At 45.9% G+C, this 19,244-nt stretch overlaps 1 protein-coding gene across 4 annotated transcripts in view; it reads left to right on the top strand.

The window, feature by feature from the left end:
- GRB10 (growth factor receptor bound protein 10) overlaps positions 1-19,244 on the top strand; it is a 141,941-nt gene that overhangs the window by 71,774 nt on the left and 50,923 nt on the right. For all 4 annotated transcript variants that reach the window (XM_032237917.1, XM_032237916.1, XM_032237919.1 and 1 more), the window contains exon 6: positions 12,671-12,827. In XM_032237917.1, coding sequence (XP_032093808.1) covers positions 12,671-12,827 — 157 coding nt within the window. The remainder of the gene's footprint in view (positions 1-12,670; positions 12,828-19,244) is intronic.

Below are 19,244 nucleotides of genomic sequence, written 5' to 3'. Positions count from 1 at the left end.
AGCACTGCAACGTAGTATATAGGTGTTCTTGCTATTGCTAATCATGACTGTAATTTCTGTGTAGCTTGGTAGGTATGTGGTTTTCAATTTTTCCCTATATAACTAAGAAACAGTGATTATCCCAAGGTTCCCCAGCCTTTGTGTTTAAGGGTGAAGGGGACTATACCTTGTGTCTTGCTACTCTGAGTTCAGCATCACAACTATATTGCAGCGGACCTCAATGTGTTTGTTTGTGAAATTATATTTGTGCTGTCTGAGTCACCAAAGAAAAACATAAGATGTTTTCAATGGACTAATAGTTGGTAATGTCATAGAAATAACTAGTAGAAGGGAAATATAAATATTGTAGATGAAGAAAGGTAAATATACAGTATAACTGAAAAATAGTAGATAGTAGTAAATAGAAGCAGGCCACCCCTGCTTTTCCACAGCAGTTTCTCCTGATGGGGTGGAAGGAAGAAATTCTCTAGAGGACGAGAAAGGACAATTAATATAATCCAACGAAAGGAGAAGGCGTAAATATTTTGATAAAAAATTTTCCTCCCTCTCTCTCCCTCTCCCCCACTGCCTCCTCTCCCCCACTTCAATACTGGACCCAGTGCTCCTTCTTCACAGCCCACATCTGCGGGCACCTGTAAAGCCAGGCAGGAAAGGAGGAGAAAGGGGGGGACTCTCCCGAGGATGAGCAAATAAAAGGACATGCTGAAACATCTGCATCTCTCTCCCTCTCTCCCTCTTCCTCTCCCTCCCTCCCTCCCTCCCCCCCCTCTCTCCACCCCAATGGCTCAGCATGAAGAACTGGGAGGAACCATGCAGATGAAAAGGAAGGGGGAAGAAATGGGGGAGAAAGAGAAAGGAGGGGAGAGAAAGAGTGACACGCAAAGGGGAGAAGTTGGGAGACGCTCCTTCTAAATACTAACCTTCTCTGCTTTTTTGGGGAAGGAGGCAATCCCAGGAGGGGAAAGGAGAGGGGAGTCCTTGGGGAAGCTCTACCCTCTATTCCCCCCATCCCAGTTAAGCCAGCTCAGTTTGGGACCCTGCCTTTCTAACTTCATTTGGGATCTTTTGACATAGGATCTTCCTTTACCCTCCTCGCCTCTTTTCTGGCACTTTCAGAACTTCTCTTTGTTGGGTGGGCGATTGAGGGTGGGGGACAGCCTAATGACTCCCTACCCAAAGTCAGGAAAAACATGGAGGAGGAAAAGTAGCAGATTGCCCAGTGGAAAGCTGGCCACTTTCCTGCCTTCCAGGCGCACACATTGCGATCCACAGCCCTTCAGTGGGATGAACCTTCCTTCTCTTCTCCCCTCCACCCCACCACTAAGTCCAAGCCCCCAAACCCTTTTCTTAAAAGCAAACCTGCTGAGGCTCATTATCTTTTCTTTTGCATTTCTCTTTTTCTCTCTGTTTCTCTTTCACCCTCTCCTTCTCTTTTTCCTCTGTTTCTTCCCCTATTCCTTCCTCTTCCTCTGCACGTTTCCTCGCAGTTCTTTACTCTGACCATTGGGGAGGGGTGTGTCTTCTTATTTGCTCACCATCTGAGAGTCCCCCCCCCTCTTTTCTCCTTTCCTGCCTGGCCTTGCACCCGTAGCTGCGGGCTGTGAAGGAGCAGCACTGGGTCCAGTATTGATGGGAGGGAGAGGAGGTGGTGGGAGGGGAAGGGCGGAGAGAGAGGGGGGGGGGAGTAAGGCATTTTGGCAAAATCTTTTACGCCTCTCTCCTTTCGTTGGATTATATTAATTGTCCTTTCTCGTCCTCTAAAGAATTCTTTCCTTCCATCCCCTCAAGAGAAAGTGCTGTGGAGAAGCAGGGGTGGCCAAGAGTAGGAGACAAAAAGTCCTAGAACCCCTCCTGAAGTCTCCAGAGGGAGAAAAATGGCCTAACATGCAAACCGGAAGTCTGTTCCCGAACTTCCGGTTTGCGTATTGGGTTGTTTTTCGCCCTATGGATGCTTCAGGGAAGCCTCTAGAGGGAAAAAATGGCCAAAACCGAAGGCTGAAATCAGTTAGCCAGTGGAGCATGTGCACTGGATCTGAGACAGGGCAATGCCTTACGTGCCCTAAGAAATGGCTCTGTGTGCCATCTGTGGCACACATGCTATAGGTTCGCACTAGGTCAGGGAGCTTCTAACCAGACAAGACAGATAACTATACTTGTATATTTACAGGAAATAAGGATGGTGTTAAACTGCTGAAAAGAAGCAGTATTAGCTTTTGTCTAATGCTATAAGTGGTTCATAATTGCTGTTGATAAAAGGATGAAGACAACTTTCTCCAGTGCACTGCTCAGAGAGCCCAAATGCTGGGTTAACACAGCCTATCTGCCCTTGGACTGAGTGATGTTTTTCTTGACCATGCCTCCCTTTGCCTGCACATGCTCAATTCGAAAACTCAGTCCGCCCGAGTTAGGACTGTTTTGGGAGAGCTCCAGTCTAAGAGCAGAAACGCTGGAAAAAGTTTCCCAATTTGGACCACGTTTAAATTCTCAGATAGAGGAAATCACGCTTCTACATCAGGTCTGTCTATTTGCCTCCAGTGAGGCTTCCGTCGCTTTAAGAGAAGGGCTGCCGGGTTTTCCCTGCTGTTGCTAATTGCAAGCACTGCAGGGGGTTGAAAAGGCTTGCACAGCGGGGGCTGGCTAGCAAGGGAGCAATTAGTGGGATAAACCAAGTTCCCTGTTGGAACAGGGGCGTCCCAGGGGGAGGAAAAGTCCAGCAAGGCTCTGAGAAGGCTCTAAAGCAGGTGAGCCGGATTGCTAGGATTCCCTCGCCTGCTCCATTTTGCCCGGCAACAGCAGTGACGGCTGGAGTCTTCGCGCGCCTTTCAGGGCTGGAAAGAGCGGGAAGCGGCTGCGTGCGCACCCCCCGCCATTTTGGATCGCTCCGACTCACTGGGCAGAGCGGCAGAGCTCAGAGCGTGTGAGGAACAAGGCAGCAAGAAGAGCCCAGCCAGCCAACGGAGCCTCAGCGAGCCCTCAACGACTGCAGAACGCTGCGGGGAGGCTGGGGGCTAGTCTGGGAAGCCAGCTAGTCTCTCCCTCCGGAAAATAAGCTAAGTCTCGGGGAACCGAGGGCGGTGGGAGGAAGGAAATCCGACCTCAAGGCGGCCCTTCCCTCCTGGAGATTCTGCCAGCGCTTTTGGACTGCAAAGGCCAGCGCGTGCCCATCCCAACTCCAGCTATCTTCCAGGCCTCGTGGGGACCTGAAATGGCTGAGGAATGCAGGGAGGCCTTAGGGGATCAGGTGGGGCCCTCCAGCAAGCGCTGCAAGCTGGATCCCTCTGTAAATAAAGGCAAAGGGCACAAAGGCTCACTTGAAAGGTCTTCTCCAAGAGCCACAGTGGATCCCAGGGAGGTTTCAAGGCCCCTTCAGCCAGAACCTAGCCCAGACCGTCGCAGCAGGGAGTCAGCTTCCCCTGATCGTGAGGCCCAATCCCCCGGGGACAGTGAATTCTTGTCTGGGGATAACTATGCATCTAGGGATCCATCTCCTGAAGCATCTTGGGGGTACCCCGACTCCCCTAGCTCCTCCATCGGAGAGGAACGAGATTCTGTCCAGAATTCCCCCTTTGGGAAGGGTGGATCCAGCTCAGGCAGGCCTAGCCGTCGCAGGCCCAGTAAGCAAAAGAAAAAAAGGGGAAAAAGTCCTGCTCTTTCGGATGAAATGAGGGAGGTAATTGCCTTAGCCATCTCCCAAGGGATAGCTGAAGGCATTAAGCGCAAGGGCTCTCGCAAGGGCAAGGCCCCAAAGGAGAAACGCAAACCTAGGGCCTCCACCTCTAAGGAGCCTGTATCCTCTCCATCTTCAAGCCCCTCTCACTCTGGGTTATCAAGTTCTGAGCAGGAAGAAGGGGAGATTTTCGCCCTTTCCGAAGACGAAAACCCCACCCCTGACAAGCCAAAATTCTCTGGCCTGTTTCAACCGTCATTATTCAAGTCTATCTTGCACAAAGCCATGACGGCCACTGAGGTAGGCCCCACTTCCAGACCTGAGGCCTCTCAGGCTTCCACTTCCAAGGATCTTAAGCATGGGTTGTTCAAAGAGACAGTAGAAACTCCCGAGGTTATTCCTGTGCCAGACCTATTTATGGACGCGGTACAGCGCCAGTGGCTACAGCCGGGCACCCTGACCAACCCCAGTGGGGGGGATAGAACTCTATATGCAGTAGAAGATAAAATGGAGGAAATCCTCAAATTCCCAGAAGTAGATGCCCCAGTCGTGTCTCTGACTTCCAATTCCAACCTGCCAGCTGAGCTCCTAGAGGGACTTAAGGCAGAAGATAAGAGGTCAGAAAAGGCATGTCAGAAAACACACATGGCGTCTGCCTGGGCCATCAAGGCATCCACCTCTGCCTCCTTTTTTATTAGGGCCACCCTATTCTGGCTGCGCCAACTCAGGTCCAGACCCCCACCCAGGAAATCTAGGTGGCGCCATGAGCTAACCAAGATTATTACCGCTGTCGAGTATTCGGCGGATGCCACCTTGACAGCAGCAAAATTCTCTTCCAGAGCTCTAGCTTCCAATATCACCTCCCGCCGCCTCCTATGGCTCAGGCACTGGCAGGCCGAAATGAAGGCTAAATGGAAGCTGGCATCGGCCCCATTTAAAGGGGGCTTTCTGTTTGGAGAGGCCCTGGACAAGTTTGTCACCGAAACCAAGGACAAACGCAAGATCCTTCCGGCAACCTTTAAAAGGGGTGACCGGAAAGGGGCGGGGTCCTTTTGTAAGAGACCCTACAGGAGCCAGGAAACAGGGCAATCTTCTCACCCTTCCTCCTATTAGAGGCCCTTTCAGGCAGGGGGGGATAGGCACCAAGACAGATCCTTCGGGGCTCGTGCCAACCAATCCCAGTCTTCCTTTCGGAGACCATTCCGAGGAGGAGGAAACAACAGTGGTGGATCCCGGCCCTTTCGTAAGGGAAAGTGACGGTCACAGGGATCCCCCCATCGGGGGTCGGCTACGGCTGTATGCTGACAGGTGGGAGGAGATAACATCGGACAAGTGGGTCCTCAACACCATTCGCAAGGGCCTTCTCCTGGACTTCCTATCCTTTCCCCAAAGAAAGTTTATCCACTGCTCTACCCCCAGGAACCCAGAAAAGAGGGAACGCATGAGGGCAGAATCTGCCATCTCCTAGAGATAGAGGCGATAGAGCCAGTCCCCAGGGATCAGCAGGGGAGGGGCTTCTATTCGATCCTCTTCCTAGTGCCCAAAAGTTCAGGGGGGTGGAGGGCCATCTTGGACCTCAAGAGCCTAAATCAGCATCTGGCTTACAAGAGGTTCAAGATGCAGTCACTCCACTCCATCCTGGGCTGTGTGAGGGAGGGGGACCTATTGACATCAATAGATCTCAAAGAGGCCTACCTGCATGTCCCCATCCATGTGGCCCACAGGCGGTTCCTGAGGTTCTACGCGGAAGGGAAGCATTTCCAGTACAGGGCTCTTCCCTTCGGGCTATCATCTGCGCCCAGAACATTCACCAAAATTCTGGCAGTGCTAGCGGCTCATCTCCGCAACCATCCGGTTCGTCTGGAATGTTATTTAGACGACATAATCATTCACTCTCTCACCACCAAGCAGGCACACCGCGATGTTTCTCTAACTGTGCAGACCCTGCAGTACCATGGCTTCTCTGTCAACATGGAGAAGAGCCAGTTCCGACCATCCACCTGTATACAGCACCTGGGTGCGGTCATCAACTCCACCTCCTGCCAGGTATTTCTTTCGCCAGACCGGCTGTCGAACCTGAGACGCAGAGTGAAGCACTGCAGCCTTGCCAGGTCGGTACCCATCATTCAGCTGTCCCAGCTCCTAGGGATAATGATCTCGTGCCTGGGGGTGGTTCCCTGGGCTCGCCTTCACGCCAGGGAGCTGCAGTGGTTTCTGCTGCCAGTGCAGAGGGCCAGGAACAGCAACTCACTCAGGCGGGTTCGGCTCCCACGAAAGGTGATCCGGTCTCTGGCATGGTGGAGGTCCAAGGCAGTCAGGAAGGGCTGCCTGTTCAAGGAGCCGGAGAGACTAGTTGTCACCACGGATGCCAGCCTCCTGGGGTGGGGCGCCCACTGTCAGGGCCACCTAGCCCAAGGCCGATGGACTCAGAGGGAGGCCGCCCACAGCATCAATTGGCTGGAACTGAGGGCAGCTCGCCTAGCGCTGAGAAAGTTCGCATCTCTAGTAAGAGGGGCTCATGTACTGTTGATGACAGACAATGTGGCGACAAAAGCGCACATAAACCGGCAAGGGGGCACTCGATCAAAGGCCCTCATGCTCGAGGCAGAAGCGCTGGGCAGGTGGGCGGAACGTCATCTGGCTTCTCTCAGTGCAGATCACATCTCCGGCGTAAGCAACCGGGAAGCAGACTGGCTGAGCTGCCAACGCATCGACCACTCGGAGTGGCGCCTGCACCCGGACCTGTTCCAGCAGATCGTGAGGAGGTTCGGCAAGCCACAGGTAGACCTGTTTGCCACACACAACAACACACAGCTCCCACGCTTCTTCAGTCGCTACCACTTGCCCCAGGCGGAGGGAACAAATGCTCTGAGGTCAGCGTGGCCTCAGGGACTTCTGTATGCCTCCCCTCCACTTCCGCTCATCCCTCAAGTGGTGAACAAGCTCCTGACCGAAAAGGCAGACCTCATTCTGGTGGCTCCCTTCTGGCCCAGAAGGCCCTGGTATGCAGACCTGGTCAGCCTCTCAGTTCAAAGACCTTGGAGAATCCCCCGGGACAAGATTGCCCTCAGCCAGGGGGCCATCATCCATCCGGAGCCCCAGTGGCTGCAGCTAGCCGTTTGGCACTTGAAGGGGAGCTCCTGAGAAAGCAAAAATTCTCTGACCAGGTCATTCGAACAATCCAAGCGTCCAGGAAGCCCTCTACGACTAGAATCTACGATACCACCTGGGCCGCCTTCTCACGGTGGTGCAAGACTAGGAACATAGAGGCCTCCTCAGCCTCGATCCCCCAGACCCTAGACTTTTTGCAAGAGGGTCTGGATAAGGGCCTTGCAGTCAGCACCCTCAGACGCCAGGTTGCAGCGTTGTCTACCAATAGCAATATAGCAATAGCAGTAGACTTATATACCGCTTCATAGGCCTTTTTCAGGCCTCTCTAAGCGGTTTACAGAGAGTCAGCATATTGCCCCCAACAATCTGGGTCCTCATTTTACCCACCTCGGAAGGATGGAAGGCTGAGTCAACCCTGAGCCGGTGAGATTTGAACCGCTGACCTGCTGATCTAGCAGTAGCCTGCAGTGTTACATTTAACCACTGCGCCACCTTGGCTCATCCTGCGCTACCATCCTGGCAAAGGGCTCCTCTCGCTCGCTGAGTCAGCTCCCCCAGATCAAGAGCTTTCTCAAGGAAGCAGCGAACAGCAGCCCTCCAACTGTTCACCGGTATCCGTCATGGGATCTTCCATTTGTGCTTAAGGCCCTGACCAAAGCCCCATTTGAGCCTTTAAAAAAGACCAGTCTGCGCTACCTCACCATCAAAACCGCTTTCCTGGTGGCCATTACATCCGCTCGCAGGGTAGCCGAGCTTGCTGCGCTCTCTGTCAGGGAGGATTTGTGCGTAGTTCACCCAGACAGAGTAATATTGAGACTTGATCCGTCATTTGCTCCGAAAATTAACTCCCTGTTTCACAGGACTCAAGAATTTATTTTGCCCAACTTCTGTCCCCATCCTTCTCACCCTAAGGAGCGTGAGTGGCACAAGCTGGACGTGAGACGGGCCGTGCGCACGTATGTAAAGAGAACAAAGGACTACCGCCGGTCAGAGGCTTTCTTTGTCTCCTTCCTCCCTGCGTCCCTGGGCCGCAAGGTCTCCTCTCACACTGTGGGACGTTGGCTACGTGCTTGCATCAAACTGGCATATGAGCACCAAGGCAAGACGGCTCCGAGACGAATCACCGCTCACTCCACCAGGAGTGCTGCAACGTCTGCAGCGTGGGCAACCCAGGCCTCTATCCTAGACATTTGTAGAGCGGCCACCTGGGCTTCCCCCACGGCCTTTATTAGAAACTATAAGATTGACACCTTTGCCTCAGCCGAAGCCTCCTTTGGCAGAAGAGTATTACAAAGAGTGGCTGAAATGCCAGAGGCTTCGGCGCTTCCCCACCCTGGGACTCAATAGCTTGGGCATGTCCCAGCATTTGGGCTCTCTGAGCAGTGCACTGGAGAAAGACCGTTGGCTTACCTGAACGGTCGTTCTCGGGGCACTGCGAAGAGAGCCCAAACCCACCTGGGTGTTAGTATTGAACGATGTGGCTGTATTGACTGTAATTGATTACAGGACGGTTCCTTCGTTTTCGAATTGAGCATGTGCAGGCAAAGGGAGGCGTGGTCAAGAAAAACATCACTCAGTCCAAGGGCAGATAGGCTGTGTTAACCCAGCATTTGGGCTCTCTGAGCAGTGCCCCGAGAACGACCGTTCAGGTAAGCCAACGGTCTATCTCATATTTGTTTAATGTTAGTTTCTGGTTGGGATTAATTTAGTCACAAATTCCTTGGCTCCCTGCAGTGAAAATATGCTCTGGTGAACTGTGGGTTTTCTGCTTCCATCCTGTATACCTGGAGAGGAAGAGGGTTTTAAAAGTTATCATTTGGAACAAACTGTAATTACTTGTAAAACAGATTGCAACTTGTTTAAATGGATCTGGCCTTAATAACCTATATGATGTAAGAAACTCTAGGATTTTTTGAAATAAAATCTGGATGCTTGGCATTTCTTTCTTCACAGTTCCTCTTTTCCTCCAATAAACCTAAGCTTTTCCATCATGAGAATTATGATTAAATCTGACACTGGTAAATTCCTAACATGTAATACCTGCATTCCATAAATAACAATGACATACAGTTACCTTTCTTATATGAGAGGTGAATAATCTTTTTTTAAGCCTCTGGAACCTATATATTTGTTTTTATCCTGATTTTATTATTTTTATAAATAACATATCCAACACACCTTTCTCCTATTTTTCTCACTACAACCATCCTGAGAGGCAGTGACTGGCTTTCATGGTTAAGGAGAGATTTGAACTCATGGTTCCCTGCTGTGTAACTTGGTGCCTTAACCACTACAATAAACTGCCACAAAAGGTGGGGACAAATGCCAAAGATGAGTGCCTCATATAAGCAAAAAAGAAGAAAAGAGGTCAAGGGATACCCTACCCCCATTTTTTCTTTTATCCTTTTGTTTCTGCCACATATTCATATATAATCCCATAATGCACAATTTAGTCATTCTTCCTCACATATGCTTTATGTCTGAACCCTCATTCCTGTATAATAAGGAACTGGTAAGGAAAGAAGCTTCTACATTGCTGGATGGGATGAGATGTTAATCTGGAAAATGGCAATGAACATTAACCTCCATTCCTCACCCTCTTTGCCTTGTTATGATGTAGTTTAAGATTCTGAACTGATGGTCTCTTCTTTGATGCCATTAAGCCTGAATGTGAGCTTCATGTACTGCCTACTTACTGTGCAACAAATGAAGCACAACCTGCAGTTCAGTTAAGGAAATTTCTTGTGCTACTTACTGTTCATCTATATTAACTGCTACAGTTCTCACAAAGATGGCAGGTTTCCAACAATGTTTTAGCTCTGAAGCAGTTGCAGCTAAAGTCTTCTACAAAAGTTCACATTATTTCTTTGAGATTGGTGAATGAATGAGTGTACTGTGAGTCCCTGAGTTCAAACCTTTCTCAGCTGTGACCTCAATAGATAGCCACTGTCTATCATTCTCAGCCTAGTAATTGTGATAGAGCACTGGTGTCACACTAGAGTGCATCACGTGACATCACATGCCATATCGCGAGGTTTTTTGCCTTTGCGGAGCTGGGGTAGCATAGCCTGCAGGTGATGCATTCAGCCTGTGGACCACCAGTTTGACATCCCTGTGACAGAGATATAATATTTGCAAGTGGCTTGCAGTAACATAAGGATTAGGAAACAGTAGGTATAATATGTTTGGTACTTTTGGAATCTATTTTTCATCTCTCGGGCATCCTGTGGTAGAAAACCTTATTCATATGTAATTTAGTTTAGTTTAGTTTAGTTTGTTTATTATTTATAGGCCGCCCTTTTCCCTGAGGGGACTCAGGGCGGCTTACAATTTGTGGGGAGGGGAATACAAGACAAGACATGAGACAATACATAAGTAAAAATAGAACACAACATTCATTCATCATTCGGGTGGGGACGGATTAGAATCTTTACCCCCAGGCCTGACGGGATAGCCGGGTCTTGAGGGCTGTGCGGAAGGTGTGGACGGTGGTGAGGGTGCGAATCTCCACGGGGAGGTCGTTCCAAAGGGTCGGAGCTACTACTGAAAAGGCTCTCCTCCGCGTAGTTGCCAGTCGACACTGACTGGCGGATGGAACTCGGAAAATTTGAGAAGCAATTGATTTTATTAGGTTATATCTAGATGCATGGCATAATCTGTTGGTTACTTGAAAGTTCTGTAAAACATTGGGTTTTTTTTCCTGCATTAAGTTTATCTGGTCACTCTTCTGAAATGAATTCACATAAGGGAAAGAAGGGGACTAAAAAGGAGGCTACTGATGTTTGCTACTGCTGCTAATGAATAGATTTTTCAGGAAACACAATTGTTCTTTAGCTGCCCACAGCAATGACAATTGAAGTAGTTGAACCTGTCTTAGTTGGGTTGTAACCAGTTGAATATGAAATATTCTACCATTAGACTCTGGAAAATAATATACACAAAACTTTGAGGTCCACTTTTATTTGTAAGCTAGGATTTTTTTTAGGGGGGGTTCGGGATATGTAGGAATTTTATGAAACTAGATCACTTTTTAGAGTTTCTTTAATAAGGACTCCCCTTCCCCCTTCTTCTGAAAGAGCTAGCTCATTCTGCTTGTCAAAAGATGCTGTTTTCCTGAATGCACCAGCTTTGAGATGTGTTTTTTTCCTTCATATTTAAATTTTAACTCCTCCCTAATCATGCCTTTCCATGCTATTCTGTGCTGCTGATTCAAAAGTGAGTGGAGAATTGTTATTACATTAATATGACACTGTGGAGTCCCTTTCTTAAATATACAGCATAATACAAGAATGGACAGATGAAGCTTTTGAATTTATGATAATTCCTCAGCTCTCTTTGAAAGCCTTTATTAAGCTTCCGAGAAGCAGAGAGGGAGGGAACGATCCTTGCTGGTGTGTGTGTGTGTGGAGGGGGAGAGAAGTAGTAGCATTAAAAGCTTTGGAGAAGTTCAAGGGTTTAACTTGCAAACAAATGACATCAGCTGCTTCCACAAGGTGGGGAAAGGAAACGGATTTGGCAAACAGACCAACAGTTCAAGGAGCCAGTCGGATTTGGGCTGCAGAGTTTGGCTCTTTTAAACTTTGGTGATCCTGGTGAATGATTTCTGGGCTGTGTGCTATTCTCTTTTAAAATGCATGCGGGGGGTCATAAAGGAAGAAAATTCTTCCTGGGGTCATAATTTGGATGTCTGCGAGTTCTGTGGAAATGATTACATCAGTCACAAAAAGGGCTAGGATTGGTCTGTACAGTGTGGTTTGATTCACTACCTAAAAGATTGTGTGTAACCCTTTGAGGGAAGTTCTGCTTCCTCCAGAAAATGGTGCACACACCACCAGGACTTGCTGACACTGAAATAACCATTGAAATAACCTGAGTTGCTTGAGCTTGGAATTTCAAAGGGCTGGAAGGGACAGAGAACAATCTTTCTGAACAAGAAATCTATATTTTAAAATGCCTTCTTATTCTCCTGATTGCTGCTTTGTGCACACTGGTGAGGTAAAATGCTTTCTTTTTCTCTCTCCTTCCCCAAATCAGAATATAAAGTTAACATAGGCTTAACTCTGTATTAAATCTTATTCTAAGGTTAAACTTGTGAATGGGATACTTTTTGCAGGATTAATACTATTTATTATTACTGATTAAGACAATAGTAATTGGTAATGGGAATATTTTTTAATATTCACAGGTTGCCAGGAGACTACAGTCTCATCTTAATTAATGATTAAAGATAATAATTTGTTTATTCTATTTTTATTCTTGTCAATTATTAGTATATTTTGTGGCAAGAAAGGATGAGATTTTATGATACAAGCATGGAAGAAGTGTAACTAGGGCTTGCAACTGTTTTAAATTCAGTTCTAAATTAGACAAACTTAATACTAATCAAGAGAGTTGTAAAAAAATATTGCTTTTTTTATTTCATGTTTTTGAGTGTTAAAACACTCCAGAGCAAAAAAAAAAAATCCTGAAGTGGAGAATATGTGATTAATATTGCTGTCTCTTTACCTCTGCCAATTGTTTAGACCCCTTGTATTAGGGATTTAATATTTATATTAACATTTAATATTCATATTAACATAGTTGTAAGATTTTTCTGAGAATCCTAGCTTGTTGGTTTTCTAGAAAAGATGCAAAGATACATTGTATGTAATGTGTGTTGTTTATAGCTTTCCTTTCTATGGCCCCAAAATTAGATAAATTATTCAAATAGACTTAATCTGAACAGTGCCTAGGAAGCAGCATTTTATTGCATTAGGGTATATATAGGTTCATTATCATATGCCACAATGTGCCAAATATCAATTATTTATATTATTTGGTGTTTTTTTCTTTTAATGTTTTTTGGAATATAGTGCTGCTATCAATAAAGTGTATCATTTTTTTGTATTGCAGGATATAAAAGTTTTTAGTGAAGATGGGACTTGCAAGGTAGTTGAGATCTTAGCAGATACAACAGCCCGGGACCTCTGCCAGTTGCTCGTTTACAAAAGTCATTGTGTGGATGACAACAGCTGGGCCTTAGTGGAGCATCACCCTCTCATAGGATTAGGTATGAAGGAATACAGAAAGGAAATTATATTAAAAACCTGAATTTCAATAATAATGAAAGATTAGCTTTATTGGGGCAATCTGCTTATTATATGAATTATCATCATTATATAATATAATTAAACACATTTATATATACTTACATATGATTATATGAAAAGAATTCCTACCAGTAAAATAAAAATATAAACATTTAACAGGCATTTAAGTTACTTAGGAGATGTGTGTTTCATAAATAACAAGACTGCTACAATATAATCATATTGATACATGCATGACAGTTCTAACGTGCACATTTTATCAACATGTGTATATGCAGTTAAATATTTGATTTGTATGCTGCCAATCTTTTATAAGCACTATATATCTGACTTCTTCCATGACATTAATGGAAATTTGATCATATATTGTAATATATATGATCTTGATGATTTATTGGGGGAGGGGTGGATTTTGCAGCAATATACGGATTTCTATTTAGAGTCAGATTTCCATGTAAACCAATAACTAGTGGAAATAATTTGCCTGTTTCAGCATACCACATAATTAACATCCACTTAAGACTAGTCCGACACTAGCTAGGATTGTGCTTCCTTAAAATTAATTTTATGGAAGTGGAAATGGTGGTAGATATCATGTTGCGTTATATGGGGATTATGCATAGATTTGGAATCTGCTTTTAAGCAGCTGTGCCTGCGTGTAGTGAAATTAAGGTACCATGGTTACAAGAAGAAATCAAGAATTAAGAATATTTTTAATCCCCTAATAGTTGAAAAATACCTTAGATTGTGATTTCTTTCTTTCTTTCTTTCTTTCTTTCTTTCTTTCTTTCTTTCTTTCTTTCTTTCTTTCTTTCTTTTTTCCATTCTTTCAAATACAGCAGTGATGACATATTATTCAACCAGCTTCTCAAATTCTATTTGATAAAAATGCATAGTAGGACTTTTAGAAAGATCCTATAAACTGGATGTACCCTGCACCAGATCCTCATAAAATGAATATGAGGATAATTGTTGCACTTAGTATTTTTCTCTCTCAAATTAAAATTGGTCTTAAAATTCAAAATTTCTTTTACAAGTTTTTCCCATTCAAAATTACCAAGACAGTGTTCAAACTGAAGTTTTGATCCTTTGTATTCAATATTTTTTTCCAGATTCATCCAGTGATGCACTAATTCAATTTCTGTGACATCACAGTTGTTTCCATGGTGATTAATAGTATCCGATTCTATAGTGTGATATTTTGAATGAATCCTAGAAATAGTTGATTAGGAAATCAAAAGCTTCTATTCGTTCAACAATTGTATTTAGCAATGATTGGTATTTTAGTCACTGTCAACTACATCCTCAATTTTTTTTGAAGTCTCTGATCATAGCAAAGCTGTACAAATTCAAGTTCCATTTTCCATTTAATCATAGTTTGAGTTATTGTGGATTATTGAGTCAGGCATAATAATCTATGGTTTGAAGTTGGATGCTTTAATAAACCATACTTAAACTCACTCTCGGTTTTTCAAAATTTGTGCATGCTACTTACTAATTTGCAGTTAGGGTTAGCTAAACAATGTTTGTGAAAGCTTCTGGTCTCCCTATAAGAAAGTAAAAAGTCAATTTGACAGCATGTTTGGTTGTAATGACAAACACCAATTTAGTACTGTATATGTTAACATCCAAGCCGTTTGTTTTCTGTTGCCCTAAGATCATTTTGATAAGATTTGCATACATCTAATAATTTAACATGTTCAACGAACATAAAACATTTATCTGGGGAAATCCTATACCTAAAGTATAACTGAACATTACTAGGTTTCTGTTACAGACGGGAAATTTAGGGCCAAAATACAATGACTTGCTTGTGTCCATTTAATGAATCCACTAGAGTCAAGTTTTGAACTGAGGATTTCCTTAATTGCTATTCTGCATTACTGTCATACATTTTAAAAAGATATATAATTTGTGTCCCAGTTGTAAAGGAATGAAATTCAAATTGTCCTTATTCTGGCATAAGAATCTAATAGTTCAAATTCCAGAAATCTGCAGGCAGCATAGATATTGCTGTGAATTCTGGCAAACTTGAATTAATTTGGCTGTGGGATTCATTTCCTTCCCTAAGGGAAGACATATTAATTCACTTTCTTTTGCCTTCCACCACAATTAGTTTATTTTGTTTTTAGACGCCACTTTACCAACCTAAGTTGTCTTCCACTTCATCTCACACTAGTTTTATTCAGCCTCTGGGAAGGAATGGGTTTAAAAAGTAGTTTCCAACGCCAAAGATACAGAAATTATTGCGCTCTTTTGAGTACTAACCTCACATATTTTTCATAATACATCTGGAACTCTTGCATATGTTCTAGAACAGTGTTTCTCAACCTTGGCAACTTGAAGATGTCTGGACTTCAACTCCCAGAATTCCCCAGCCAGCATTCGCATTCGCTGGCTGGGGAATTCTGGGAGTTGAAGTCCAGACATCCTCAAGTTGCCAAGGTTGAGAAACACTATTCTAGAATATTTTGTCCAGTTCTGACTGAGGCAATTTTTAAAAAGTCCTTGTTGAACAGCCACTTGTTTAGCAGCTGTTCAAAGTTACAGTGATGCTGAATGATGGGCAACTAATGACCATTTCTTACAGTTGTAGTTGTTGACTCTTCTCTGCAGTGGCATGACTCAAGCTAGGAGTTTAGAAATCTATTTTCAATTACAACATTCACAGAATATTCACTGTCATTGGTTGCCATTTACAACTTTCACTGCCAGCTCCTGAAAAGCAAAGTCAGTGGGAAAGTTGGCAGTTGTATGTAGTGATCACATGGCCATAGGATGTTGCAACTGTACAGGATTCACATAATATGGCCATCATAAATCAGTGTAGTCACATGATATTATATTTTATGACCATGCAACAGTTGCTGTTCCCAGTTTTCATCATTAAGTAAGAACTACCTTATGACCCAATACCTTTATTTTCAGAGATACAATTTTTTTGGGGGGGTCTTTAGAGGCAAGTGGATTAACATAGGCTTGTATAATAGAGGTTTTAAGTCTAATTTTTGGATATTTTTAAAAATGTATAAGCCACATAGTAAGCCATAGACATATAATTGTGATATCCAATGTTCTCTGTCAATTTGAACATAGGATAATAGAGTTGGAAGAGACCTTGGAGGTCTTCTAGTCCAACTCACTGCTCAAGCAGGAGACCCTATATCTTTCCAGACAAATGATTGTCTATTTTCCTGTGCGCTGCTTGGAGAGTCAAAGCGTGGGTTAAACTCAGCCAATCTGCCCAGGACTGAATTGAAACTTTAGCCATGCTTCTGGTGTTGCCTTGACCGGAAAGTTTTTTCAATTCAGTCAAAGCTCAGTGGACGCATTTTCATTTTCTCTCAGTACTTGGCAGATTACTCGGACTCTCTTTTTTGTGTTTTTACAGTAAATTTTCCTTTCTTTTTATTTTTTCCTTCTCCAGAGAGCAGGCTTGGTGAGTTTTTAATTTTTCTCTTTTCACCAGTGTGGTTTGAGGTGTCCTGGGATTGCCCAGGTGCCTCCTACTGCCCGGCAGGCTATCGGAGGCGAGGAGTGTATGGGCGGCGGGCGCAGCTCTGTGCAATTGCCGTGGGACCCCTGCACTCTAAATCGACTGTTTTGCAGGCTGTAGCCTTTGCCGGAGGCAATTTAAAGCTTCTTGCTGCCGGCATTGGGGGTCCCTTGAGTTTCCTTGCTGGTGGTGGCCATTTAGGAGTTTTCCCTTTCTTGCAGTGGCCATTTTGGATCTTATTTTTGACGAGGTCAAAAAAATAATTTTAAAATTATTTTTTTGCGTGAAAGACATTTTGGAGCTTTTATTTTTATAGCGGCAGCCATTTTCTTTGATACTTTGGCCGTGTTTTTGTTATTGATAGCCAGCCGACTTGCCTAGATTGCCACAGGGAGCCTTCCTTTCCAGATTGTTTTGGCAAGTCTGCTCCTTATTCCGGACAAACAGCCTGGGCAGCGGGGGAGGGGTTGACCATCCCTGGTCATACCCCTTAAGATCTGTGCTGGTGCTGGGAGCGGTCTAGCTCATACCAGGGTTTTCTACCTTTTGCCTTAGACTACCATTCGGCCTCACTTCAACCCCATGACCTCAGTGTCTCCATTGGGGGAGCGCTTCAGCTTCATATTTGCAGTGGTAGCAGGTGGTGAGGGATTCAGTCCCTGGTCTACAACTGACTTGCAAGGGCTCCACCAGAGTAAGACGACAGAGCAAGATCCTCAGGGGTTAGAGCAGCCGGGCCCATCTACCAGGCAAGCTGGCAGGGCAGCTGGGAGGCTCTTAAGGCAAACTTGACCTCTTCCAGACAGGGCAGAAAGCAGGCCCAGAGTCAGGACAAGGATGCCATCCATTGCCAGAGGGTGCTGGAGAAGCAGTTTTCTAAGGCCCAGCGTCAGGCTGCAACCCCTTCTCAGGAGTCTGACAGAGAGGCCTCTCTAGTGGCTCAAACTAGACCCTCTCCATCTATCTCTGACAGTGAGGATGGGGAACAGGAATTTTCCCCTGGGTCTTCCTGTGTCACAGCAGGTTCCCCCAGACCCTCGGTGACTGAACATGCAGACCTTTTTGATTGCCATCAAGGGTGGAGGAGGAGGTAGCACCAACAGGTGTCTTAGCCCCTCAACAGGCCTTACCCCCACCACCGAAAAGGGCCCACCCTGCAGAGGATTGGGGCCCCAAGCTCTCCATAGAGATGCAGGAGGTCATTACCAGGGCCATTTCTCAGGGAATTGAGGCTGGCATGCAGCGCAAGGCCACGCGTGCACAAAGGCCTAGGTCTACCCCTAGCCCCTTGGACCTGCAGAGGGCAGACCAGGACCAGAGACCAGTATCTCCACACTCCTTGATGGACAGTGGGAAGTCGGATTGGGAGGAGGACGTCCTCCCGGGCCCGGAACCTGAATTTTCGGGGGACGAGGGGACTTGTCCCTGATAAAAACCTGTATTTGCTGGTTTGTTTAAACATGCCAACTTCAAGACTATCTTAAGTAAGGCTAAAGCCTTGACATGCTTGGGTTCTTCCACCCCTGATCAGGCAGCTCCGGATCCCCCGGACCTCAGTGAGGGCCTTTTTAAGGAACCGGTTCAACCGCAGGAAATAGTGCCTGTTCCCAAATTGTTCCTCAATGTAGTGCAGAAGCAGTGGGCACAACCGGGCACCCTTGCCACCCCCAATGGAAGTGACAGGAAGCTGTACACTGTAGATGCTAGTTTATGGGATCTATTAAGGTTGCCTCCTGTGGATGCGCCAGTGGCCATGCTCACTTCCTCTTCTGTCCTTCCTCCTGATCTCCTTGAGGGGCTCAGAGTGGAGGGCAAGAGAGCAGAGAAGGCCTGCTGCAAAACGCATCAGGCGGCTCAGTCCACTTCTGCGTCTTTTCTCTCCAAAGTCTCTCTTCTCTGGCTGAGACAGTTCAGCTGGGGACAACAGGCTTAGGCAGGATGTCAACAAGATCATTGCGGTGACAGAATACATGATGGATGCCACGTTGAAAGCTGCCAAGTTTGGGTCCAGGGCCTTAGCCTTCAACGTCACCACCCATCGCCTTTTTTGGCTCAGACACTGGAATGTGGACATGAGTTCCAACTGGAAGATTGCTTCCTCTCCCTTTAAAGGGGACAAACTCTTTGGGGAAGCCTTGGACCCTGTTCTTATAGAAAACAAGGACAAGAAGAAGGTCATGCGTTCAGTCATTAAAAAGTCAGAGCATAAGGGTTCCCACTTTTACAGGAAGCAGTCTTTCGCTCCTCAGAGCAACCCTCTACATTAGGCTCCTTCCAGTGCCCCTATTCCCAGGGTGCTGATGGGCCCCAGGACCGTCAGTCCTTTCGGGACAAAGGCCATCAACAGAATTTTTCCAAGCACCCCTTTCACGGGGGTCTGGGTCCAGACCCTTCCGGCATTATAAGTGACCACCAATGGACAGCTCCCATCGGAGGGTGTCTTCAACTGTTCCATGCCCAATGGGAGCGAATCAAATCAGACCAGTGGGTTCTACAAATTGTTCGCATAGGTCTGACACTAGAATTCATTTCACCTCCAGCTCGTCATTTCATCTGGTGCCCAACCCCTACCTGCCCAGTCAAGAAGGCTCTCATGGAAAAGGAGATCCTTCATCTCAGGGAAATCAGGGCCATAGCACCTGGTTCTGCCCAGTCAAGAGGGGACAGGGTTTTATTCCATTCTATTCCTTGTCCCAAAGAACTCAGGGGGGGTGGAGGGGAATACTGGACCTAAAAAAGCTAAATTACCATCTAGCATACAAAAGGTTCAAGATGCAGTCCCTCCAGTCAATTCTAGGCTGCATCAGACCAGGAGATCTACTAACATCAATATATCTCTAGGACGCATACCTCCAAGTCCCAATTGGCAGGGCTCACCACA

Source organism: Thamnophis elegans, chromosome Z (assembly GCF_009769535.1).
Source record: "Thamnophis elegans isolate rThaEle1 chromosome Z, rThaEle1.pri, whole genome shotgun sequence".
NCBI lineage: Eukaryota > Metazoa > Chordata > Lepidosauria > Squamata > Colubridae > Thamnophis > Thamnophis elegans.
This window is presented reverse-complemented; position numbering and strand designations above follow the sequence as displayed.